At 46.2% G+C, this 26362-nt stretch overlaps 1 protein-coding gene across 1 annotated transcript; it reads right to left on the reverse strand.

The window, feature by feature from the left end:
- Positions 1 to 1454: 1454 nt before the first annotated feature.
- On the reverse strand, positions 1455 to 25790 carry DGAT2 (diacylglycerol O-acyltransferase 2). The gene is made up of 8 exons (XM_063150002.1): positions 25658 to 25790; positions 17483 to 17602; positions 16407 to 16514; positions 15530 to 15600; positions 7027 to 7231; positions 4462 to 4636; positions 3627 to 3829; positions 1455 to 2860 (listed from the first exon to the last, which is right to left on the reverse strand). Exons 1-8 carry the CDS (start codon positions 25695 to 25697, stop codon positions 2706 to 2708), a joined length of 1077 nt encoding a protein of 358 aa, XP_063006072.1. The 5' UTR covers positions 25698 to 25790; the 3' UTR covers positions 1455 to 2705.
- Between the last annotated feature and the right edge of the window lie 572 nt (positions 25791 to 26362).

Here is a 26362-nt window from a genome sequence, read left to right on the forward strand (position 1 = left end):
CTGGCACTCCAGCCCCTTCCCCAGCTGCATTCCCTTCTGTGGACATACTCCTGTCCCCAATGCCCTTCTTGTCACAAAGGGCTCAAAACTGAAGCCAGGATTCATGTAAGGTGCTCAGGATGCCCATGGCTGGCGGTCAAGGAAGGGATAAATCACTGCAGGTGGCCTGCATCCAACTGCCATGCCTTTTCCATAAACTGAGTCATGTTCCCTTTTGCTCTGTTTGCCAGAGGGAGAGCTCTGATTTGAGGCAAAGAGGACAAAACAGGACAGTAACTATGTATAAACACATGAGGAAAAACTGGTGAAAGTGGAAAGTCCCCTCTTCCAGCCCATGAGGGACAGATTTATCAGGGTTCTTGCAGGAATAATGAGGAATGTTAGGAGGACAGGGAGATCTTAAAGAACCACAGAAGTGCAAATATACTTCATATATCAAGTTTGGCTTTCACCTTGGAGAACAGCATTGTGAGGCTGTGAAACTCAGCCAGCACTGATAGATTTCTTCCATGGTTCACAGGACAGACCCAGCCCAAAAACAAGTTAAAACCTCCCTTGTTACTAGAAAAGCCCACATAAACTTTATTCAATAGCTCACTGTGAGCTATTTCTGCAGCACTTTGCAGTAGTAGAAGTCTGGGGGCTCTGACAAGAACAATCAAAGAGTGTTTTGAATTGGAAGTGACCTTGAAGCTCATCTCATTCCAACTCCCCTGCCATGGGGCAGGGACACCTTCCACTAAACCATGGTGCTGGCCTGGAACACTTCAAGGATGAGGCAGCAAGAGCTTCTTTGGGCAGCCTGTGCCAGGGTCTCACCACCCTCACAAGGAAGAATTTCTTCCCAATATCCAATCTAAACCTCTTCTTTAGGTTTATTGCCTATTTATAGAAGTTATTATTTGGCCCTTGTCCTATCACTAAGCACTCTGTATAGAAAGTCAATCTTTTTTATGAAGCTCCCTTTTAAGTACTGGAAGGGGCTGGAAGGATTTCTTCACCTGAGGACCAGGAATGCAATCCAGCATTTTCTGTTCTAGGCAGCAACAAAACCCAAAGAAATCTGCTGTAAGGGGCAGTAGGGCATGTGCTTTCTGTATCTGCTTAGTGGAGATCCACAGATGGAGGCTGCCTCAGCTCCTTGTACACTCCCAAGCAAAACTCCAACTTTAAACCACAAAGATTTGCTTGAAGTATTCTGGCTGCCCCATGCACGGAGCATGCAGATGGTAGAACAGAATTACTAAGCTTGGAAAAGACTTTTAAAGATCAAGTCCAATCCTTAGCCTAACTCTTCCAGGTCTACCACTACACACTTCCAGAGATGGTGATTTTGGTGTGAGTCTGCTTTTGTAGAGACAAACCATTTTTCCCTGTAGGAGAAAAGGCACAACTGCAATCATACAAATTACTGCCACAAACCCTGCAACACTGAAGGGACCAAAGCAGCCCACTATTTTTGGCCAAGTTTATTTCTAGAAATTTGTACAAAAATTGATACTCTGTAATACAATAATCTATCAAATATGACAGATGAACATTTGTCTTTCGAGGCAAGATTCCAGGAATGTGAAGTACCATCCTCTTGCATGGAAGAAAGGCACATTTTAGAGCTCAAGATACACTCAACTGAACGGTTCAAAAGGCAGGTCAGACATGCAAGTAGTGCAGCGTTTCGGGTTTATACATAAACAATTTGTACTCCCAAGAAATCTCACTACAAGCAGCATTAACATCCACATAAACATTTTATAAATACTTTTAAAAGTAGCTCACTTTAGATCCTATGTGTGCAAAGGCTACTCCTTTACATTCACTGGATGGAGTAATTGGAAGCCATCTTCAGGCCAGAAGTAACTCCTAGATTTCCCCAAATACTTCTGGGATCCAAAGCACTTGCATCAACAGCCCCACTGCATTTTCCTCCTAAGGGCTACCCTAAAAGTCTGCAACACCAGAGCTACAGGACTGCACCATCCCACTGCTCCTAGAGCTTATCCTTGGAGTTCTGTGGCTATGAAGAAGCCTCATATTTCCAGCTACAAGCCTCTGTGCAAGCAGCACCTGGGACATACCTGCCTCTGAACTGACATGTTAAATACAGTGGTGAATTTACAGCCACAAAATCATCCACTGCACTATGGATCAAGCTTCACCTGACTCTCTGCACAGATGCCACACCAGGGGGGTTGGCAGCCCAACTGTACTTCCAGAAAGGGCTTTTCCAAAGCAGAAATACCCTTGTACTACATGAGCATGTCTCAACAGGGCTCTTGTGCAACACAATTGTAAAACTGCCACGCTGCTCAAATCAACCTGCTGCTTTTTAGATTGAAAACCAGATGAATCCTACTCTCCCAAAACTGCTTGTGCTAGTGGGTACAGTAGCTGTAGGAATTTTTCTAATTCATTGCTGGTGATCCAACAGCATTATACAGCAGATTACAAAGGCAATCATTTATCCAAATCCTCACAGCAATGGGGAGTTGGGCTTTTTTTTTTTTTTTTTTGTATAAAAAGATGTTTTAATGGGATTTCTCTAAAGCAAAGCCTTTATTATTTTTTAAGTGGTTTAGCAATACTTTAAACACTTGCTTTGAAGAATACAGACACCCACACAGGCTTTCAAGTACACAGTGACAACTTGGACTCCTGGAAATGATGTGTTGGTTCTGAGAGGAGGACGTGCTGCTGAGCCAGTGCCTTCAGTTGACTTCCAAGACCTCAGTCTCCGGCAGGCCAAATCTGCTCTTGAATTTGTCAAAGAGTTTGATCAGGGAGTCCACGTACATGCTATGGTAGAAGTCCACATCCTGCTGGGATGGATTATCAATTTTGGGGATGGTGATGGGCTCTCCAACTGATAAAAAAAAGGGACAAATCCATATTAGCTTAAATGTTCCTACAACCCAAGTTATTTGTCCTCTATGGACACAGCTATCCATTCTGGCACAGCACAGTTTGCCATTACAGCAGAGGTTTGCCTCATTCCCCACAGTTTTACCAGGCTCTGAAGCACAACTGTCCCACAAGGACACACACCAAATCTGCAGCAATACCAGATCTGCTTTAGCTGCACAAATGCATCTACTGTTCAAAGTGGCTAGGAAGTCCCCCTTCTGTTTACAGCAGAGTGATAAATCCCTCCTCAATTAACATGAGCCAAGAGTCAGTTCTTAGGTATTCCCCTAAACACACCACAAAAGCAAAGCTGACCTTTTCCCCCTCCTCCCTTAAAGCCCTGCTGCTTTGGTTTAGAAGACTCAAATGCAAGATTTAGGGCTGGCTTTAAACACTCAGCTGTCAGACATCCATCCCACTGGAATATGGGGGGCAGGCTGCTTCTGACTTTAGCTATGCAAGGCCAAAGAAAGTAGAGCTACAGCCTTTCCCCCCCAAAAAGAGCTCTCTTGCAAAGTTGCCTGGAAGCAGAACATTGATTGAAGGCTTGTAACCTCTGGAAACTCTTCTAAGCTCATTCTCAGTTTTGCTGGAAGGTTTTTATACAGGAGAGAAAGCCGTTTTATAGTCGGGACTCCAAAACCAAACTACAGCAGGTGTACAGCACAGACTCAAGTATTCTGCTACCTAGAGAGGCACACAGCATGTTTATACCAAAACCTTACCAACAGTAGTGATGGGCTTGGAGTAGGGTAACAAGCCCCAGGTGTTGGAGGAGAAGAGGCCACGGCCATGAAAGATGCATGGAGCAAAGCCAATGTGCTTCTGGAACTTCTTCTGAACCCATCTTCCCCAGGAACCCTCTTCAAAGATCACCTGCTTGTACACTTCATTTTCCCCAAAGGAGTAGACAGGAACCAAGTCCGCTCTAGAAAGACAGAAAAATTCAGAACCCCACCCCCAGGACTGCAGCTCACATGACAGCCCCACACTTGCTGCTGTGTGTTCTGCCAGGCTGCACAGCTGCTGGTGCCACTGCCCAGAGCTGTCTTAGCAGCACAAGGTACTGACATAACAGATATACTTTGAAAGCACACCAGAGAACTGTACTGACAATGGGCCTGTGGAACACTGTGCTGTCAGGCATGGGACATGCTTCCATATATACTCAACTCCTATTTTTAATGGCCATCTCTTTTCAGGCACATGGGGATCAGGGGAACTGCACAGGTCATCACTCCATACTGGCACTGCCTCTCCTTGCTGTGGCAGCCTCCAGCTGTCCCAGGGATCCCCCTAGCCCTGCACCTTGCTCAGGGGCAGAAGGCAAAGGACACTCATGTCTGATGCACTGGGCAAACACCCACAGAATCCCTCCAAGGTATCAGCTGCTTCAAGGAACAGAATCAAAGAATGGTTTGAGCAAGAGGGGACCTTTAAAGGCCATCTAGTCCTGTACCCATGTATTGAACAGGGACATCTTCACCTAGACCAGGTTGTTGAAATAAAAGCACCTTCCCCATGGCAGCAGTCCTGCTCCAGCCCTGAGGCTGCCCTTACCCATGCCGAAGGGCCAGTTTCACAAATCCCTTCCTGTTCTTCAGTGTCACAGAGTTCTTCCCTGGGGTGCAGTTCAGGGACTCTGCTGCCCCTCCGACCACGATGACGATGGCATTGCCACTGCCATTCTTGGACAGGATGTAGTCTATGCTGTCACGGTTCACAGGACATATACCTGCAGTCAGGACACAGACACAAGGCAATGAGATTGGCTGGGGACTTCAGGATCTTCTCATACTTACAGCACAAAGTCTGTGCCTCAATTGCAAGTGGACTGTCCCACCTCCCTCTGGTCAGAGCAGTGTTAGCAGGGAACTTATTCCTCAACTAATCAAGCAGTTCACAGACACTAGACTTGGTCATAAACTCCACAGACCTCAGCTCTCAAAAATTTTCCTTTATCAAAAGACTTGAGCAAGGATTTTCTGTATCTAGTGATATCAAAGGCATTGGTGTCAGACATCCTCTCTCCATGTAAACTCTACAGTAGGATTTGGTTTACCTTCAGAAAGGAAGAAAGCAGTTGTATTATTTTGATGGATGGGAGTCTCATATTGACCAATTCCTCAGCAAAATCAGGTAGTTGGATAGATGTGGAATAGATTTAGCAGTATCAAAAGAATAAATGGACAAGCCTTTAAGACAGATCTGAAATAATATGAAGCTCTTGCAATTTACAGGACAGAGTGTTTATGTAAATCCATACTCTGAGGAAAGTGTCTGTGAAGGTCTTTCCCTCCATTCCACACTGCAAAGAGCAGGACCTCCCTTCACCTTTAGTAAGCAATCTCTGCCCTAAAGCACCAGTCCCCATGAGACGTGGAGACAAGTGGCAATAGATAAAATTCTGCTCTTCAGCACATTCATACAGTGTATAGGGTTTTCTGGTCAAGCCCTCATGCCTTACAGGGTCCCTGCTGTACCTTAGCCTCTAGCAGGCTGTAAAATTAAGAATTCATACTAGTTGTAAACCAACTGTGTGTATTGGTACAGTGTTATGATTTGTTATAATTTCACCTGGAAATGGTTTATCCACAGAAAAAAGGACTGAGGGAATTATCAGCACTTTCCAAGTGATGTAAAGCCTTTCTATCAGCACCCTTAAGTTCTAGTATGGGGAAAGTAAAAACAAATTATGGCTTTCAAAAGGTTAACTTCGTGATACCTGTAGACTTGCTTAGATCCTAGGAACTGAAGAAGCACAGTTTTGCTCTGGTTTAAGCACAATGCTCAGGGATAGCCAAGCCAGCAATGATGTTGCTAATGCCTACTCCCACATTCCTTCCAAAAAGGAGAAAGCAGCTCTGGCTGGCCACAAGACTTGTCTGCAAGTCATACTGAACAGATTAAAGATATTTAAAAAAAATATAAAAAGGCTGCATGGAAACTTAAGCAACACAACTAAATTTACAGACATGACAGACTGGAAAGCAGATCCCAACTTCTCATGTACTGCTGTCCTGGGAGTTCCCAAATTATGGGCTTCACATAACAACTAACATCAGTACAGGAAGAGAAAAACCAGCTTGAGATACATCCTTTCTAGATAGGGACAAACACCTCCTCTGCACCAGATCCAGTTAGTTTTTCTCTCCCTCATTTAAGACAGTAATCTCAGAAATAGTCAATTCTAACAAGTCAGAGTCAGCTACAGCTACTCCTACCACCTTCCCAGCCACGGTACTTACTAAGATATCTGTTTTGAAGTCATTTATTGCTGAATCAGTTCCAGAACCAGCAAACAGGTTACTGGATTGTTCAATTCACAGTCTTTAACACTTTATTGGTATTTTAAACACTGTTTCCTCTGCCCAGTCATAACTTACAAGCCCTCCAGCATTAAAATCCTGGATTGCATTAAAACAGATCTATTAGTGTAATTTGGCACACGTACATCACTGCATAATTCATGGGATCCATCTACAGGAACACATCCAGGGAAGGGGGTCTGTGAACAGCTGGTATCCTGCAATACTTCAGACTCTTTACCCCTGGCAGGCACCCAGCAGTGCAACTGGGTGGAGACAGCATCCACCACCACAAAACACAGATGTGTGACAAGTGATGTGGTGTGAGCCCAGGAGCCGAGCTGGCCATGGCTACTCAGTATTTTCAGTCAGTGCAACTTCTTCCTGTACCTTCACACGTGAGCTGGGACATAACTTGGTTCCATGTCTCCACCTTCCATGACCACAGTTGTCAGATGTCTTTACTATGGTTTTGGACAGGAGTATCCTAGAGTTAAGGATGAACACAAGGGAACAGCAGTCCCTACAGCCCAAATCAGGCATATTCACAGAATCACAGAATGGTTTAGGTTGGAAGGGACCTTAAAGATCATCCAGTTCCAACCCTATGCTAGGGACAGGGACACCTTCCACTAGACAGGATTTCTCACATTTATTCACAGCTTCCTCTCAACAATCATATGAAAACAACGTTTGGGTGATGCTACCAGCAGGAAGTGGTTACACGAGCTTCCTACACAGCTTTTCACTTGACAGAGGTGAAGACAGCTCAGAGGCAAAAGCAAAAGCAGAAATGGCACAGTGTGATTGTGCTTACCACCAGACATTAGGTAGTCCCTCAGTATGGGCATCCTGAAGTTCCCAGCCAGGGTAGCAAGGTATGGTCGGATCCCAGGGAATTTCTGGCCCACACCCGTGGCCTCTGTGCTGAAGTTGCAAAAGGCACCCAAGCCCATGATGCCATGTGGATGGTACCCAAAAATGTAATTCCTGGTGGTCAGCAGATTGTGGGTTTTAACCAGCTAGGAAAGAAAAAAGAGCTCAGTTGAAGATGGATATTTTGAGATAGTAGATAAAAGTGGGAGAAGCAAAAAAGAAAAAAAAAATCATATCCCTCAGGTTTTGTCTCTCTTCCTATCAGGAAGAACAGCCTAAGAGCTCATGTATAGACTCTCCTGGATTTCAGAGGCTCTGGCAGGAGCAGCCATTTAGAGTTCAGTTTTCCAAGCAGAGGGAGCAAGGTAAACAGACTAATCTCACACACAAGAAGCTGGCCAGCCAGGTAGGAACAGGGCATGGATTGCTGCAGCCTGGGCCTTTTGCTTCTCTGCTCCTACCTAAAGTACTCTGACACACCTCTTGCCCAAACCAATCAAGTTCTCCAGTCCTGTAGCCACAGCTGCCTCCTTCCAGGCCCTCTCTCAGCACATTAGTGGCTCACATCCCAGCATGAGGCAGAAAGAACATAAACATCACTGTCTCGCAGCAGAAGCAAGTTCAGCTAATGCCTGAAAAAAGAGCCAACCAGTTAATAGGCCTGTTGGCCACCTTCCAAGTGGGAAAATGTGCAGAAGGGTGGTAACCACTGGAAATTATCCCTCCCTTTAAGAGGTTCTGCTCTAGCCTACATGACAAAGGCTCAACAAGACACCTCAAACCATCTCTGATTCCTGCAGGGCACGCACTAGGAGTTGTGATCACATTGTTTCAGGGTGTGCAATATTCCTAACCATTTGCTCCTCTGTTTGCTGGACTCTCCACAGCTGTCTTAGCTAGCACAGAACAACCCATTTTCCCTGGTACCACTACTGCCAGAGGGGGCTTTTGTGATGCTATAGGTAGCAGCAGCATCCCATGTCTCAGAGCATCTTCCCCAGGCAGCACACAGGACAAAACACAGCAGGGCTGCTGCATCATTCTACAAAAATAGAGATCTAATTTAATTTTTTCCATCTGTTAGAAGAGTTGGTGTTGGAAGAAACCTTAATGATCATCCAGGTCCAAACCTCTGTCATAGGCAGAGAACCTTTCTCTAGACCAGGTTGCTCCAAGCCCTGTCCATCCATCCTGGCCTTGAACACTTCACTTCCAGGGATGGGGCAGCCACAGCTCCTGTGGGCAGCCTGTGCCAGGGCCTCGCTACCCTAAGAGTCTATAACCTCCTCCTAATGTCTAATCTAAACAGCTCCTCTTTCCAGGCTGCAACAGTGCCAACTGCAACACCCCAGTGTGAGAGTGGTCACAGGGGTTCTTGGATGAGGGAAGAGATGAGAATGCTGACTATGTTCAGAAGGCCTGATTTATTATTTTATGATATATATATATATTACATTATAACTATACTAAAAAGAACAGAAAGAATGGTTTCCTCAGAAGGCTAGCTAAGAATAAAATAGAATGAATAACAAAAGTCTGTGGCTCAGACAGAGAGTCCAAGCTATCTGGTCTGTGGTTGGCCATTAATTGTAAACATTCAAGATGGCCCAATCACAGACACACCTGATGCATTCCACAGCAGCAGATAACCATCGTTTACATTTTGTTTCTGAGGCCTCAGCTTCTCAGAAAGGAAAAAATCCTAAAAAGGATTTTTAGTGAAAAGGTGTCTGCGACACCCCAGCAGCTCTCAGACCTACAAGCTGAGGCTTTGGCAGCCCATCCCTCAAACTATATTTGCAAAGGCCACTCTGCATCAGTTTCCATAGGAAAAAAAAAAACTCCACAGATTTCCAAGATGTCACACCAGCATGTGCCACTGCCTTAGACAAGGAGTGTTTATGCAAGCTCTTTCTGTTGGATCACACTACAGGGAGCTGAAGCACCATTGCAACACCCTAAAGCAGTGTGCCCAGAAACTTGATTCCTTTCTCCCTGTTCTCAGCCTTGTCCTCAGATGAAGCTCTCAGCCTTGTCCTCAGATGAAGCTACAGCTCCTGTGCTATTTAAAACAGTGGCTGTGATACAAGCATGATGCAGCAGCAGATTCTGCAAGGTGACTGGCCCTCCTCATAATTTCCTCTGGCTCTGAGGTCATGTAGAACTCCAGGAAGAAGGCAGAGAGGCTTGTGGTGGCAACAGCTCTGCAGAGCCCATTGCCAATTCTTTACCCATTTGTAGATGACTTTGCTTTCACTTCCAGGATAGAAGGGCTGTCCCCTTGATCAGTTACAAGAAACAGGGATCACAGACTAAAGACCAAAAACCCATCTCCAGGAAAAAAGTAGTGATATGGTAAGCAACCCCTCCACCTATCAATTCTCACTCATTTGTAGAGAGACTTCTGTAAGAGGCTATCCAGGGCATGGTGGACCCCACATCCCTGGAGGGAGTTAAAAGCTTTGTGGATGTGGCACCTGGGCACATGGATTAATGGTGGCCTTGGCACTTCTAGCAGAATGGTTGGACTTTATGATCTTGGGGGACTTTTCCAGCCTAGACAATATTCTGACATTTTGACTACAGGCCTGGTGGATACAGACACAAGGCTTGGCTACACAAGCAGCAGAAACCCCTTCCTTAAAGCTCCTGTCAGAGCAAGGTAGTGATTTCCAAGCCTCATCTCTCACCTGCACCAAGCACAGCTCCTTTAATAGGAAACACAGCTGAAAGGAGGTTTGTCCTCGTCCTTCTGGAGCATGAGGCATCTGCATGCTGAGCTTGGCAGAGCCACACATGGAAGACACGCTGTTCTCCTGCTCCAGCCCCTCCACACATGCAAGGACACCCAGATCCCAGTGCAGCCATTGCTTGGATACCTCACAGGAGCCCCAGCCAAGCTGCAGCCTTATCACTGTGGCTGTTTTCCAGGAGCTCCCCTTAAGGAGCCACAGGGTTGGCAATACCCACGACAATCCATCACCCACAGCACTGCAGGAGCTGGGCAAGGGGTGTGCAGGGATCCAACCAAACAAAGGCAAGGGAGAGTGCTGAGATTTAGCCTCATATTCACACATGTGTGCTTCTCCCCTGTTTGTCCCATGCAGGCTGCCACTGCCCTCTACACCTGCCCCACAGCACAGAGGCTCCCTGAAGGTAAATGTGGAGGATGCAGGTGAGGTTCAGCCTGTCCTCCTAGTGAGGAGTGACAAGAGGACACAGCCTCAAGTAGCACCAAGGGAGGTTCAGATCACGTATTATGAAAAATTACCCAAAAGGCACTGGAATAGTTGGACTCAATCTTCAAGGTCTTTTCCAACCTTGGTGATTCTATGTGCTCTTCCACCCAAGTCAAGCCAGGGAACCTAAGACCAACAGACATCAGACAGGGTTGGGCAGTTCTCTGCAAGCAGAGGTCTTGAATCTGCTAATGCACAAACTCAGCCCAGGGATGGTATGACCTGCCAATACCTCCATCTCTCCCTAAATTTAATCTGGAAGCAGGAGTTTTTGAAGTAGTGTAAACCATGTATTCTAGACTCAAGCAGGAGTGAAGATAGCAAAGTGCACAAGATGGGGCTTTGGAACCAGAATGCATTTAAAGGTCCCTTCCAGCCCAAACCATCCTAGGATTCCATGCCTCTCTTCAGGAGGCTGATCACTCACTGCTGGTTCTTTGAACCCCTCCCCTTGAGATAACACAAGCAAACAGTGTTATCAGGCTGCCCCAAGGAATTGCTGTGGCTGTCACTGAACATCACCACTGTTCTGACCCTCCAGCTGGCTTTTCCTTTAGCCTCCAAGGTCTTGTCCATTTCCACACAGCTCTGTGGAGCCTCGGTGCTCCCAGGATGAGGCAGAGTCAGCACATCCCTGCTGCATCTCAGCTGGACAACCAGTACTGGGAGTGAAGATGAACCTTCACCCCACTGCACTAACACACCTGTTCCCAGCTGCTGTTAGAGACCAAACCTGTTTCTCTGGGAGCAAAGTCCATCCACCTTTCTAATAATGACAGATTTCTTTACACAGAATTAAGCCAGCCTACAGAAGCAGTAAGCCAGTGCAATAGTGTAAAGAAAATGAGTGTTAATATTTCAGTGCCAGATACAGCTAAAGAACCATATTGCCAGCTTTATTTTTAGCAACAGTGGCACATTCAGTAGTGGAGAAAGAGGACTGCAGAACCACTGCTGCTCAGCACCAGGAGCCAGAAAGCAGGGAAAAAAATCAGTTGTCTGGGTGGGAGCTGAGCAGCACTGACTGGAAGCTTTCAGAGAGCAGAAAACCAGAGCTCATCCTGCAGAATCCAAGCAGCAGGTCCCATGAGCATGGAAGCTTGCAAAACAACCCAAAACCTGCACTTAGCCACATCACACCCTGCAACACAATGGAAGGAATTATCTTCCCTTCCCAGCAGTGCAAGCCAGGACCTGAAGACCCCTCACCAGGCTCCCAGTATTATATATGTCACAAATTCACAAAATGACTTGGGTTGGAAAGGACATTAAAGCTCAGCTTGTTCTAACTCCCTGTCATGGGCCTTCCACTACACTAGGTTAGGACAGAGCAATCAAACCCTTCTATTTCCATTCTGTAAATCATGTACAATGATTAAGGAGGAGCTTTGCCAGGAAGCAAGCCAAGACACAGAATACAAGATGAATTGAAGAAAAAAAAGACACTTTTGGCAGCAATTCCTGCTCTGGCCAGATGCCAACTCTTCCACAGCAGTGAGCAGGTCTCCTGCACACACCTGAAGTGCTCACAGTCTGACAAAGGTAAGCCAAAGATCTGAAGCCCTGGCTCCCTGGGATCCTGCTGCATGTGGAGGTGCTCACATGCACAGGTGACAGCTTGACAGCTTCTTTACCTAAACAAAACCTTTAGGTCATGGCACTGCCAGAAGGATATCCTCAGATCAGCATGTGCTTAGGAGGCTGCTGGGATCAAGCATGAGATGGAGGTGGTGTGTGCAGGTGAGTGTGTGCATGGGATTGAGATGGTGTGTGCAGGTGAGTGTGTGCATGAGATGGAGATGGTGTGTGCAGGTGAGTGTGTGCATGGGATTGAGAGGGTGTGTGCAGGTGAGTGTGTGCATGGGATTGAGATGGTGCGTGCAGGTGATGTCTGCTCAGTCCAGCCCCATGCACACACCTGCCAGGGCTTGGGCTTCACCTGCACTTCAGATCCAGGACTCAGTTCACTGGAACATTCCTCAGCCACTTCACATGGTCCTTAGCTTAAAGCACTATTTGCAAGGCCAGCCATTAACCAGCAGACAAACTGAAGTTTCTAGTGCCCTAAAGTAACTTATTATTGTCAGAGCAGCTGCATGAAGTTCCAGGGAATGTGGCCAACTCAGCTCATGCTGAGTAACTGAGACAGCTTCAGGATGCTTTCCAAATCCACCTGGTATTACAAAACATGACCTCATATCTCCAGGTAGGGGTACAATGGTCCTGGTGTGTCAGGCTGGGAGGCACTGCTGACTCTAGTGAGACCAGCCTAATCAGGACAAACACTGGAGCAGAGCTTGGTTCTCATGCAGCTGCCTCAATACAGCAAGCCAAATAGGAAGGGTGAGGGTGTTGAGGCCCTGGCATAGGTTGCCCAAAGAAGCTGTGGCTGCCCCATCCCTGGAAGTGTACAAGGCCAGGCTATCCAGCCTGATTGAAGCAACCTGGTCTAATAAAAGATGTCCCTGACCATGGCAGAGGGGAGGAAACAAGCTTTAAGGTGCCTTCCAACTGTACTGTGATTCTATGAATTAAATCTGAGCTGACAGCTGGTACCTGTGCAGGTATGGGTGCAGCTACCACATCTCTATATGCAGACTTTGCTGGAGGCCAGTCCAGCATTACAAGTGCCACCAGTGTGACTGTCACTGGTGTGATCTGTCCTGGCAGTGCTCAGCAGACACACGGAACAGGACTGTGACAGTGTTCGCAGGGAAGAGATGAGAATGTTGACTCTATGGTTTCAGAAGGCTTGATTTATTATTTTATGGTACATATTATATTAAAGCTATACTAAAAGAATAGAAGAAAGCTAGCCTTTTGATGAAATCCTAAGAATAGAAAAGGAATGAATAACAAAGGCTTGTGACTGACCGAGACAGTCTGGACAGCTGGACTGTGATTGGCCATTAATTAAAAACAACCACATGAGACCAATCACAGATGCACCTGTTGCATTCTACAGCAGCAGATAATCATTGTTTATGTTTTGTTTCTGAGGCCTCTCAGCTTCTCGGGAGAAAAAATCCTAAGGAAAGAATATTTCATAAAATGCGTCTGACACAGGATGAGATGCAGCAGAGGACTGTCCTGACAAACCATAAGCCTGGGACACAAACCAAGTCCTTGAGCCATTACACAGATCAGAATCCAGTAAAAATTATTTTTGCAGAGAGAACATTTAAACAAGTGATCCTCTGTAGAACCATCTCCCTCTTGGGCAAGAACAGGTAACTAGTTTAACCCAGGAGTTCCCATGCTCTCAGCAAGCCCAAGGCATGAAGAGACATTATCCATTGTTCATGCATCCGTCCCATAACTGCAGAAAAACACTTCTAGCACCTCTCTGGCCTAAGATCCCTGCAGCAGCTTTTCCCAGCCCTGCAGCCAGCTGGCTGCTCCCCCAAAACACGTGCAGGACTCATCTCCCAGCTGTCAGCACTCCTGTCCTGCCCTTTGCATGTGAAATACCAGTCTGCTCCATAAACCTTGCACAATTCCTCCTCCCCCTCAGCAGCAAAGGAATTACACCCATAAGGGGTTCTCACGAACGGATATGTGAGCTAGCAAGTATTTAAATAAAAACTGCTGCAAAGTTCAGTTTATCTACACCATCTCATCTCTAAACCTACCTAAACAACCCAGCTCTCTGACAAACTTTTAACATCCACAGTGAATCTGACCTGCAGGGCTTGTGCAGAGCATATTTCCATGAAGACAAGGATAAATGTGCATCAAAGGAATGGAATGATGGAACAGCAGAACCAGCGCTACAGGTGACCCTTTGGAACCAAGTCCCCAGCATAACAGAGCCCATTTCAGCAATATCCAAGGCAGCAGTGTTTAGTGCAGCACTAAGGACTTGGTACTAGAACACAGCACATCTGAGACCCATCCTGAACAGCAGAGCCTGCTCAGCTCTCTGTCAGCCATGAGACCCAGGCTGACTTCCAGCCTGTGCAGGCATAGTGAATTTCTCTGTGTACACTTAGACTTGCCAAGAATTACCTGTTAACAACAGCAAGTTTCATGGTGAACTCAGCAGTGCTGGGTCAATGGTCAGGCTTGCTCTTAAAGGTCTTTTCCAACCTAAATGGTTCTGTGCTTCTCAGAGTACAACAAAAGGCTTGTTCACCAGCAGCACGTTCAGGTACCCCGAGAGTTCAAGTGACTGTGCAAGGGAAGAATCCAGTCTAAGCTGCTTTGGCATCCTGCTGGAACTGGATTCCCTGTTCCTTCCTGAGGCTAGACTATCTTGGGGATAGGTAGCTCAAAAGCTCTATCAAGGTCCCTCCCTCATAGTCAAGCTGAGTAAAACTTGCCAACAACCTTACATAATAGTCCTTTCAGCTGCGTGCCCTTCCAAAGAGGATCGAGTTCCCTCCTAGCCGAATTTGACCCCTGCTCCCTTCCAAGTCATCCAGCTAATTCTGCTGTCCCAGAGCAGCCTGGCAGCCCTGTCCTCTTTCTGCAGCATGTCTGAACCAGTAGGAAAAATACAAGTATGTGGTGAGCAAGTTACAAGCTGCAGAACTGAAGCTATTCCCACTGCTGGAAAACCCACTTCTCCAAAGCAAAAAGATTTGAGGACAAATTTCAGGGCTCCCAGTGAAGTGCTGACTTTGGGTGCACAGAGGTCCCAGATACTCTGGCCCAATACATCCCAGAGCAGAAATGTTACTGGAAAACAGGTAGAAACTGAGCTAGATGTTATGATTTATGAGAGGGGAACAGTGTTAGGGTCAGGCACTACACAGGACCGCTGCAGCACAGAAGAAACTCACAGGATGATTTGCCTTGGAAGGAACCTTAAAGATCATCCAATTCCATTTCCTTCCCATGGGCAGGGACACTTTGCACTAGACCAGGCTGCTCCAAGCCCCATCCAGCCTGGCTTTGAACACTTTGAGGGATGAGGCACTACCACTTGCTGGGACAACCTGTGCCAGTGTCTCCAGAAGCTGGAGACATGAACAAGGATTGCACACTGCCTCCAGGAATCTGGTAAAACCACAGCAGCTTCTGGCAATCACATTGCCATCACTGGTAATATATTTCAGATTTTCTAACCACAGCTGCCACAAGCAGCAGTGTGACAACAGCAACTGAGCCATGACCTGCTTGCAGTTCAGTGTCATAGACTAGTGCCAGTGGAAGACACTAAAGTAGTTAAACCTCAGGGTACAAAGTTAAATTTTTACTTACTCTTATTGGAAAATAATCCCTGAAGTACCTCCATATAGCCCAGTTTCTCACCCACTGGGATCTTCTTCCCCCTGTTGAAAAAAAGGCATCATGTCTTTAAAGCTCTTTCCACATGGCTGTCCATCAGCAAGCCTGAAGGACTCCAGGGTTTGCTGTCTCACTAGAGGAATCAACACTCTCATTCCTCCCAGTGGGAGACCTGCACCATTCACTGAAATCAATGCACATTCTGGAATACATGGCACTTCAAACAAATTAAGGCTTGACTGCAAATTCAGGATAGACAACTCTACAATTCAAACTAGAACCACTCCAATGCAACCTTTGGGAAAGGCCAAAATCTCAGATGGTTTCAGTCACCTTGAAGCAATGGACACCTGTGCTCATCTGGCTATAAAAGCAGTTGCCAAAGCTTACCACTGCTGGTTCCCAGAGCTGGCTTCTACAGGTTTGGGATTTTTTTCCTGAAATAAAGTAATCTGCCTTATCTGTAGCAACACTGACTCCACAGAGGAGCTACACCTTGATAATGACATCACAATCTGAACCTTGCAAGAGCTGGACAGGACAAAAAGGTCTTGAATCTTTAGATCTTACTGAAGTAAAGAACCTGTGCCTTATAAATATGTTAGTAAAAGCCAGTAATGGCATAACAGCAGTGAATGGTAATTTTGCGTTTCCCTCAGCACCACTGGAACCTGCAGTCACTGTTCATGCTGAGGGCTGACATTTAAATGCTACACTGAATAATGCTTTTGGTCAGTGATTCAGCCAAGTCCCACTAAAAGAGAAGTCATCCATTACAAGGAAGTGCTTCTTTGTCCAAACATGGAGACAGGGACACTTGAACAACAAGTATCTCTTCTGCAATATTTACCTTTCTTTGGTGTATTCCAGTCAAATACCAGCCAGGCTAAATAGAGAGCAGCAATCGCCCAGCAATCTGTGCACAGTATGTACATGAGGATTAAAGTGCAAGCAATACCTGGAGAGGTGCAAGAAAGAAGAAAACAAGGTTGCAGCAGGTTCTGGTCTCCACTTACACCCCCTGCCTTTTGACTCTTCTGTGCTGAAATCTTAGTCTCAGTCTGATGTCATTAATCCTCAAATAAATTGGATTTGGTCAAAAACCCCTTATGCAGGGCTGAGGCAGCTTCCTCTAGAGATCTGGAAAACCTCAACTTCCCCTTAATGGTGCCTCCAGGCATCTCCTCTATCTCCAGGTAGGGCAGCTGCTTCATCAGACTTGATGAGCATGAGGATTTCTCCACGGCCCACACCAATGGGATTTTCCCCCACAGCTACACACATCTCCCACAGGTTACACCAGCTCTGTATCAGCCATCCCACCAGGGTGCCAAGGATCCCACCCAAAACTGACACATTTCAGCACAAACTGAACTGGGAAGGTAGAGTGAGACAGATGCTGAGAGCAGCCATTCTCCAGTTTAATCATTAACAACCCAACAGAGCAGCCTGAGGTTTCACATAATCCAAGTACCCAGGGATAAACAGGCTTCACTCTTTTACTGGTCTAACACAAACAACTCCTGCTCATCTCTGGTACCTCCTGGAAGCAGACCAAGCCAAGAGGAGAGCATTCCTGTTGCATCCACTTGCATCAGTTACCAGCTGCTTCTAAGAAATCTCTGTGGATATTCCCATGAGCCAGCCAATAAAGGCACTTCCAATTGTTTCAGCCTCATTTGCATGGTAGACACCAACACAAGCTAAACATCAGGCAGTCTTTCCATAGCTCTTATGACTTGCTAGAGCCAGGAAAAGGCATTTATAGTTGAAAATATCAATGTAACTGGTTTACAGTAACCATGTACCCCAGGAACTACACTACACATCTAGTAATTAACACTTACGAAACAAGTTAACATTTTGCATTAAAATTCATCCAGAATTACAGCCAAAACCCCTTTGCTTTAGGTCAAAATGTGTTACCCATGATAAGGAAAGTGAGAACCCATTGCAGCACAGAGATGATTTGGAGTTGTTTCTCTACTTTGGATTTCAATAGCCAGAACAAATCCTGCAGAGCAGAAAGAATGTTCGATCCCGTGCCTAAAGAAAGAAAAATAAAAGAAATAAAGTTATGTTTTTGCACACTGAGCAAAGGAAACAATATTTTTTCTTTGAAACAGAATCACAGAAGGAAGGGTCATCAAGTCCAGCTTATTTTAGTAAGAGGTTTCAGATAAACGTGCAGTTCGCTTTTACAGCAAGCCTTGCTTAAAAGCTAATATTTTCCATGGAGTTTGGGCATCCTGGAAGAGGAAGGATTGCCATGTGCCAGCATCCAGCTTTTTTCAGAACACTGGAGGGGATTAATGAGTAATCATCAGTACCCATCCGAACAAGCCTCTGTTAACCTGACCATAAAAGGGGAGAGGATGTTAACCCATGTTCCTAACACCCACTATCACCTCACACTGGCAGCTCCTCACAGTGGTGTTTGGTAAAAGGGAACCCCATGAGCTCACAGTAAGATAAAGATCAGCTGCCTCACACCACAGGCAAGCAGGCACATGGCTGTGCTGTGAGCTATTCTCCCTTCACAAGGCCTGTTGCACAACTCCCAAGGCTGTTCAAGGAAAGCTCTGTGCTCCAGCCTTCCTAGCACAGCCCAAATGCTGGCTGAACACCTCAACAAACAGCCCTGGGGATCCACAGCTCCATGAGTAACGAACACTATCAGCATTCCCAAAGCAGTAAATAAGAAGGAAGGAGCTGAAAGCCACTCATGTAGAAGCTTAAGATATTCAAGCAGGGAAAAAAACCCAGAAGTGGGTAAAACACTGAAAACACTTGCTTTCTATATGAAGAACCACCCACTGCAGCTTTTGACAGCATACACAGCCCCCAGAAAGAAGCACTTGCAAGTGGGTTTTCCTTCACTTTTCTTCATTACTTTATTTACAAGCACCATAATAAACTGACCAAAATACAAATCCCTTTATGTGTAATTACATCTTTTCTTTTGTCTTGTTATTAGAACAATGAAAGAAGCTATTACACTGAGCAGGTTCAAGATATTACCTGCTAGTGGTAATAGCATAGCAAGTGTTCACACTCAGTCAAAGTGACTGAAAATAGCTTCTCTAGGTATAAACAGGCACTATGATTTTTGGTAGTTTCTACAAAGATACTCTCACTGGTGCATCCTTTAAATATATAAAGCAACTGTTTCTTAGGAAGGAGGGTCAATTTAAATTAGGTAAGGAAGAAGTTTTTTACTGTGAGGGTGGTGAAACACTGGCACAGATTACCCAGAGATGCCTCATCACTGGCAACATTTGGGGGGCAGCCACACCAAAGGCTGCAGTCTAAATTTAGAGCCAGCCACCCAGTTCAGACCCTGGATTCTGCTCAGTCTATGTTACATGAACAATCCCAGTAGTGCATTGGGCATTAATTACTCTAAGCAGACCAACTTTTGGGCTGGGATAGATCATACAACTACAACTGCAAGTGAACTGAAACCTACAGCACTAATCCAGGTTGAAACAACAGCTAGAGCTGGAGGCAGTTCTTTACAAGATAATATAGTGCAGTATTAAGAATGAATCCAGCAGATAGTTTCAGAGGTGAGACAGGAGAATATGTTGAGTTAAACTGTCACTGTGCATTGGTTTTGCCACACTACAGTATCTAAGCAGTGAGATTCAGAAACCTCATGCTGTAAAATCTAGCAGCAAATCCCCAAATTTGGGGTGAGGGATAAACTTCACCCCATTTTTTACAAAGCCAGTTGCCTGTTCAAGGCTAAAATAAATCTTTGGGTTTAGAATGATTTGTATTCAAAGAAACCTTTATAGCTCACCTCAATCTAATGCCCTTCCATGGGCAGGGATACATTCCACAAGACCAGGTTGTTCAACTCTTCCTGAGGGGCCACAGGCTCCAGGTATTTGCTGTCCCAAAAACCTTACAAAATTGCATGTGGACAGACTTGATATTGACTGAGGATTACCAGACAAGTTTAAAGAAAGCATTTAGCAATAGTAGTGTCACTGGACATATGTCTATGTCCTCCAAAAGAAGCCAAAAGTTTGTTTGTGACACAATAAAAGCCCAGCCCCATGTAATTTTTTAGTTCCAGCACACGCATTTACACTACCAAACCTCTCTGGCTTCATAAACCAAACACTCCAGCCTTGGATCAGCTAAATCCCTATCCTCTTACCAAAGAGAACAGCTGTTTATCCCTCTAGATGAGAATTTGTACTTCAGCATTTTCTAGATGTTCGAACAAATTGTAGGCATTGTAAATAGACCAGTATTGAGTAGCACAAGTCAACCTGTCAGCTTGTTTTCTGAACCACATAAAACTCACATTCAGCTCCTGCAGACAGAGGGAAGGCAGTGGCTTGCCAGACAGCTCTAAGCCCCTGCCCCTGGACAAGTGTCCTGGGTCAGTTATTTGCTGAAAGCAAAGGTATCCTTCAGAGAGAACAATATTCTCTACACCAGGTGTCCTAGATTGCAGGGCAATGTGTGTATTCCATTTGCCATCTGTTAGAGGAGTGGCAGTTTCTTCTGTTAATTGGGCAGTTTTTCTTTATCTCTTCTACAAGCCAATCCTCCCCCTAGGGAGACATCTGCTGTTAATGGGACATTGAATGTCACTGCATGGCTGATAAAAGTTGTGAGATACTCTGCCCAGAGGGAGGAGCCAAGCATTCTCAATTAGCTATAATCTGAGATTTTGGGATACCAGAACAGCCTTTCCACTGGATTCCCAGAGGAGCAGCTGCCTCTTCCACGGGATCTTCAGAGGAAGACTACACCCCTTCTACAGGATCCCTGCTCCAACACTGACACTCCAACAGCACTGCAGCCACAGCTCCAATTGGACTGCTACCAACACCCTGACCAACAGGATGTCAGGTTGTGTTCTGACTCTGTCAGTGTTGGTTTGTATTACTGCATTGTTTTTTTAATTTTTTAAATTTTCTTCTTTAATAAAGAACTGTTATTCCAACTCCCACATCTTTGCCTGAGAGCCTTCCCTTAATTTCAAATTTATAATTTAGAGGGAGGGGGTTTACATCTCCCATTTCAGGAGCAGCTCCTGTCTTTTCAAACCAAGACACCAGGGAAGTCAGTAGCTACCATGGCCTGAATATTAGCATTTATTTCCCAGTTAAGAAATGAAAGATGCCCAGTAGCAAAGGAAAGGACCATGGGAATGGTCAGTCGAACTGGCAAGTTCATCAGGTCTACCTTTGCACCAAACCTGCAGACTCCAGATTAATCCATTCCATCAACCAGGCATTTACAGACTTTAGTGCCAAGACAATCCTTTCCAGAGAGTCCTGAGCTTCTCGTTCATCATGTCTGACTGACACCGTGTATTCAAGCCCCCAAGGAAAGCATTATCTCCTGCCAGCTTCAGTAGCCAGGAGGCATTTTTGGAAAGACTCTCCATGCTCTGGAGAACCAGACCAGTTACTAGTGACACAGAGCAGCAGAGCTTTCACAAGTCAACAGAAATGGGAGGAAGGGGGGGTTGGCATTCAGCCACAGAAGAATAACCCAACGCTGACACCCGAGTTCAGTCCACCAGAGAAAATACTTCCTCCTAATGGCTCACCAGTGGGCCCACACCAAGCACCTTGCACACATTAAAAACCTAAGGCATTTTCTGTAACTTTCAGGGGACAGATTATCCTTATAACCTACTTTAAAAGGGCCCAGTAGACATAACTATAATTTGTATATTCCTACCCAGTAGACATAACTATAATTTGTATATTCCTATCAGTCTTTCCCCAAGGAAATATCCTGGATCCTGAAGAAACCCAAACCTCCATCTTCTGCCACTGAAGACAGTAGCTGATCCTGTGCTGGCCACACAGCACTGTCCCTGGAGCATCTTCCAGGTTACCTGTCCCAGAACTGGGAAGCCTGACTGGGGAGCCTTAACTAGATGATCATTAAGATCCTTTCTAACCCAAGCCCTGTTGGGATCAGCCTTGGCAAACCACATCTCCACAAGACATACTTTACCAACAGCTTTCCTGGTCTCAGATGAGCTGGTCTCCAGCCCCCACTGCAGCCCATTCCCTGGAGTCCTGATGGGATACTCCCTGCACTAAGCCAGGCACGGCTCTCAAGAACATTCCTGTCACAATGGAGAGAGTACAACTTCTCAAGGACATTCCCTGTCACAATGGGCAGAGTACAGCTTCTCCCTTGCTGCTCATCTGCAGCCTCCCAAGGAAGCTCAGGGGCATTAGCCACCTATCCTGCAACTGGTGATGGGCTCACCACACTTTTATGATTTAGCTCCATTTAACACCAAATGCAGGAGTTGCTACCAAGGAGATCCTGGAAGCAGCAAATGATTCGACCAAGCATTTGATTCCTGCATTACGGACTCAGCATCTGGTGCTGTTCTAGCACAGTTTATTTCAGATAAATTACACAAACAACATTTATCTGGGCAGGGAAGTAGAATCAAAGATCCCAAGAGTGGAAGTAAACAGGATTTCACATGCGGGCACCCAACTGACATGACTTAATTAAATGTCAGCAAAGGAAATTAACTGAGAAGTACAAGTGTTACATATAGTTAAAAATACACTGAAACCTTGTTAAACCCAAGCTCCATTTGCCACCTTTTCCAGACAATTAGCATGTTAATTCTTGGTCAATAATTAAACTGTTCACATGGCTTATTTAGAAGAAAACCATATTAGATCCATCAAAGCATAAACTGCAAATGGACATTTTGAGCCATATATTTTGCAGAGAAGCTGAAATTGGAACTAAGACAAGAAAAACAGACCAGCACTAGAAAATTCAGGAGGACTCAGCCACCCATGCAAGAGAAGGAGCACCTGGAAAACCCCTTGAGCAACACAAGTTCTTTTGGGTTTACTTGGGTGCCTCAAGCACAAGCATATTCAATATAAAGTAAACAATTTGTTAAGAAAATAATGAGTAAAGAGCACAGAGTATAGCTATCCTGCCTTGTACACAGCTTTAGAACAGTTTGCTCCTGTCCCAGGAAGCTACTCAATTACATTATCTGCAGTACGGTGTGTTTATGACTGGAAATCAACAATATTTTGAACAGGGACGTGCAAATAAAAATTTCTATCATCTCTTTTAGAAAGGAGCTGGGATTCTCCAGACCCAGGAAACAAATCTGTCATGATTACTCATGTTAGTTCTGGATTTACTCACAGCACTAAACTCAGCCGTCAGCCTCTACATTCACAGCAGAATGTGTGTTAAAGTGATGTAGCCACAAGACCCCACTGTCCAAGAGCAGCCAACAAGCTTAGATTTAAGTTAGCAACACTGCACAGGTCTGGAGAAAATGACCCATGCTACTACAGTTCATCAGTGTCTTCAGAGCACATGAGGGCTGTGACAGAGGGGTTTCACATCAGCAAGCCCAGACCTTCACCTCCCAAGCAACTTTGTCAAGAGACAGCACCTCATGGCAGCCAGCCTGATCCTCTTCTCCCAAAACAGGAGCTCCCAGGCTCCCCAGAGCAGAACTCAAGTCTGGTAACCTCAAGTGCAGTGTAAGACTAACTCCAAGGTAAAGCTGAGCAAAATCATCTTCATCCCAAACTTCTTGGTGATGAAGTAACATTAGAAAAGACACTTCAGCACAGGACAGCCTTTCAAGGTTCCAGCCACACCAGACCTCCTTGCTGCCCTGCCCAACACAAGGAGGAGACCTCCTGGGCCTCCTATGGCCACAGTGGGGCAGGTCAGGATGAGGAGACCACAAGCCCTCCTACCCAACCAGGCGTCTCAGAGCATCATCCAACCTAGGCACTGGTACAAAGCCTGCTCGGATTTTTGCAGTTATAAAGGAACATTCCTCTGCATACATACAGGGATGAATATAGAGGCAGATACCTGCACCTTTTTGGGTTTTTTTTGCTTGTTTTTAAATAAGATCAGACTTAATTCAGCCAAATTTACCAGCACCAGAGCAAAATCAGATGCCAGGAAAACAGTAAGACTAAAGGACAGTATGAGCCATTCAGATGCTCACCCCAAAGTCAGCCCTCTGCACAAGCATGATACTTGGAAGAAAATATTCAGGGATGTAGGAAAAAAAAATCTAGTGGGCTTGTTCTGCACATCTTCTGTAGTGAGAGAAGTTGTCCAATATGATCAAGCAGTACAAAAGGTCTCATAAATGAGCCTCCATATCACTTCTGCCAGCTTTGATCTGCAGGGTCCCACACCACTCTCTCCATACCCAGTCCAAGCCAGAGCTCCTCTGGGAGGCACCTGGATTCAGCTTTGAAGCCAGTTCTGTGCTTTCCTGCCCAAGCTACAGCACTGGCAAGGGCTCGGTAGATGTTCCAGTCACCAAGGCAACATCCCTTCTCTTCCCAGGCAGAAATAAGTTAAATTAAGCTAAAAAGCACAAATATCACTGCAAGATCCCCACGAGGTGCCTCAGAGGAAAACTGACCTGAGGAGAGTTAAGACAGCTTTCCATCACTAATCAGGATTATCTAGAGATGAGGCCAATCACTGTCCCTAAACCACAGTCCATTTTGAATTATGCATGTGTCCTAGATCCACATTAACATGCCAGTGCCAACAAGGTGGCTGCTGAGGTCTCGGGTCAACCCTACATATTTTATAGGTTTCCTGAATTATTTATTCTCTGCACCTACTCCACAGTTAACTCTCAATATAATAGTTCAGAGGATGCTAATTCCAATAACCTCCCTCCCCTGAAAAGATAACTTGTCCTCGGTTAGTCATGCAAACAAGCGAAGTTATTTAAAGAAACAGATCTGAACACAGGAAACACATGAAGGTCTTCTCCCCAGTGAGTTCACAACCGAGCCTTCAGATCAATCTAACATCCTGGCTGAGATAAGCACCAGCAGCTCTACACCCAGGACCAGACAGGCCATTGCAAAATCAAGACTTCAGAGGTTAATTCACCAGGTTCACGTCCCTTCAGCTCTGCTAATGACTTGTTTAGCCAATAAAACATGTCACAGGTCTCTTCATCCTAGGAGGTGTTAGCAGTTTGCTTTTTGAGGGCAAAAAGCCTTTCTTTCACAACACAGAGCAATCACTCAAGGACCCTCCACAAATCACAAGTTAAATCGCTGTCCAACTGCATTTTCACGCAAAGCTCCTCCGTCTGCAAATCCTGACCTTTCTCCAGACAAGCACCCTTGCAGAAGGCATACAAAACCCTATCTAGCAAAACATTTAGACTCGCTGAATCAATTCCTAGAAGATCCTTTGAGATGCCTTTACAAGCAGGCAAGGTAGCTTATGGTTTGGGATTTCCTATACTCTCTCCACAGCCCTTAACCAACATGTCCCAGCGTGCAGGGAAGCGCTGGGTGTCTGCAGCAGCTCTGTCCACGATGGGTGCCAGTGGTGACACCCGTTCCGCTTCTCTCAACAGGTCACTGACCAGCTGGAGGGCTGCGACAGCAAACCTGGCAGAACTGGCTACCACCGAACTCCTGCTCAGCACTGAACCTTCACCTCCTCATTAGAAGACAGCAAAAATAGCAACACGTTGCCATTTCCCCCTTGATGTAGGTGTGGGGAACACGGTATTATGAAACACTTGGACCCGCTGAGGAGGCCTTTCCCAAGCTAAATGCAATTCTATGAATATAGAGTCGAGAATGAACTTTATCCGATAAAGCGACTACACTTCTCTTCCTACCCCGACAAAAGGAAGGGGTGGGTGAGGGGAAGACCCGTTTACACGCAAGTGCCCCACGCCCACAATTTTGCAAAGGTGCAAACTCACTGTAATTTGCACCTCGGCAAAATGTACAAGACCCAACTAGAGCCGTTCCCGGCAGCCCCAGGAGAGCACCCCGAGCTGCTAAAACGCAGAACCTGCGCAGAGACCTGTAATCCTCAACCAAGGAAAGCTACAGCTCCCTCCCCGCCATTGCACATCGCTCTTCCCGCTCCTTACTCCCCGTGAACAACGTTCCTGAGGCCAAAAATAAAAAAATAAAGAAAAGAAGAATATCGTGTTTCGGTGCTGCTCCCACCCCAGCCTCTGAAGGACCGGAAAGCTGCTCCGCACCGCAGCATCCCCTCCGGGCAGGAGGCTCACGTCCCGCCCTTCCCCCTGTGCCCCGGTACCTCGGAGCACGCCGGAGTAGGCGGCGATGATGGTCTTCATGGTGGGGGGCGCGCTCAGGGCTCGGGCAGGGCCATGGGACGGAGGAGCCCCCCACGCTCCGCAGCCCCGGCGCAGCCAGCGAGCAGGGGAGGCTCCGGCCGCGTATCCATATATAGCCCGGGAGGAGGAGGAGGAGACGCGGGGAGGGTGCAGGGGCGGGCCCGGCACAGCTCCCGGGTCTCTCAGCACAGCCGTGAGGGTGAGGGGAAGTTCCTGGTCCCGGCGGTGCAGATTTCTGCATGGGATACATGGGGTAGGGATTAGTAAGCGGGGAGACCAAGCAGAGGCCCGGCTCCTATACAGGCTGTTTCATGCCCTGTTTTATAGAATCACAGAACGATTTGGATTAGCACGGATGTTAAGACTCATCCATTTCCAACACCCTGCCGTGGGCAGGGACACCTTCCACTACAGCAGGTTGCTCTGGGCCGCATTCAACCTGGTCTTGAGCACTTCCAGGCATGAGGCAGCCACTGCTACCCTGGGAAACCTGTGCCAGGGCCTCACCACCACCACAGCCAAGAATTTCTTCCCAATATCCCATCTAACCCTGCCCTCTGTCAGTGGGCAGCCATTCTCCCTTATCCTGTCCCTCCATGACCTTGTCCAAAGTCCCTCTCCAGCTCTCTTGGAGCCCCTTTGTGCACTGGCAGGGGCTCTAAGGT

Source organism: Melospiza melodia, chromosome 2 (assembly GCF_035770615.1).
Source record: "Melospiza melodia melodia isolate bMelMel2 chromosome 2, bMelMel2.pri, whole genome shotgun sequence".
NCBI lineage: Eukaryota > Metazoa > Chordata > Aves > Passeriformes > Passerellidae > Melospiza > Melospiza melodia.

What these genes read in the sequence shown, in the direction of transcription:
- DGAT2 (XM_063150002.1), bottom strand. Translation starts at nt 25,697, where the DNA reads ATGAAGACCATCATCGCCGCCTACTCCGGCGTGCTCCGAG. An exon ending in CTACTCCGGCGTGCTCCGAG is followed by an intron (nt 17,603 to 25,657) that starts GTACCGGGGCAC and finishes TTCTTTCTTTAG; the next exon opens with GCACGGGATCGAACATTCTT. An exon ending in CAAGCCCATCACTACTGTTG is followed by an intron (nt 2,861 to 3,626) that starts GTAAGGTTTTGG and finishes TTTTTTTATCAG; the next exon opens with TTGGAGAGCCCATCACCATC.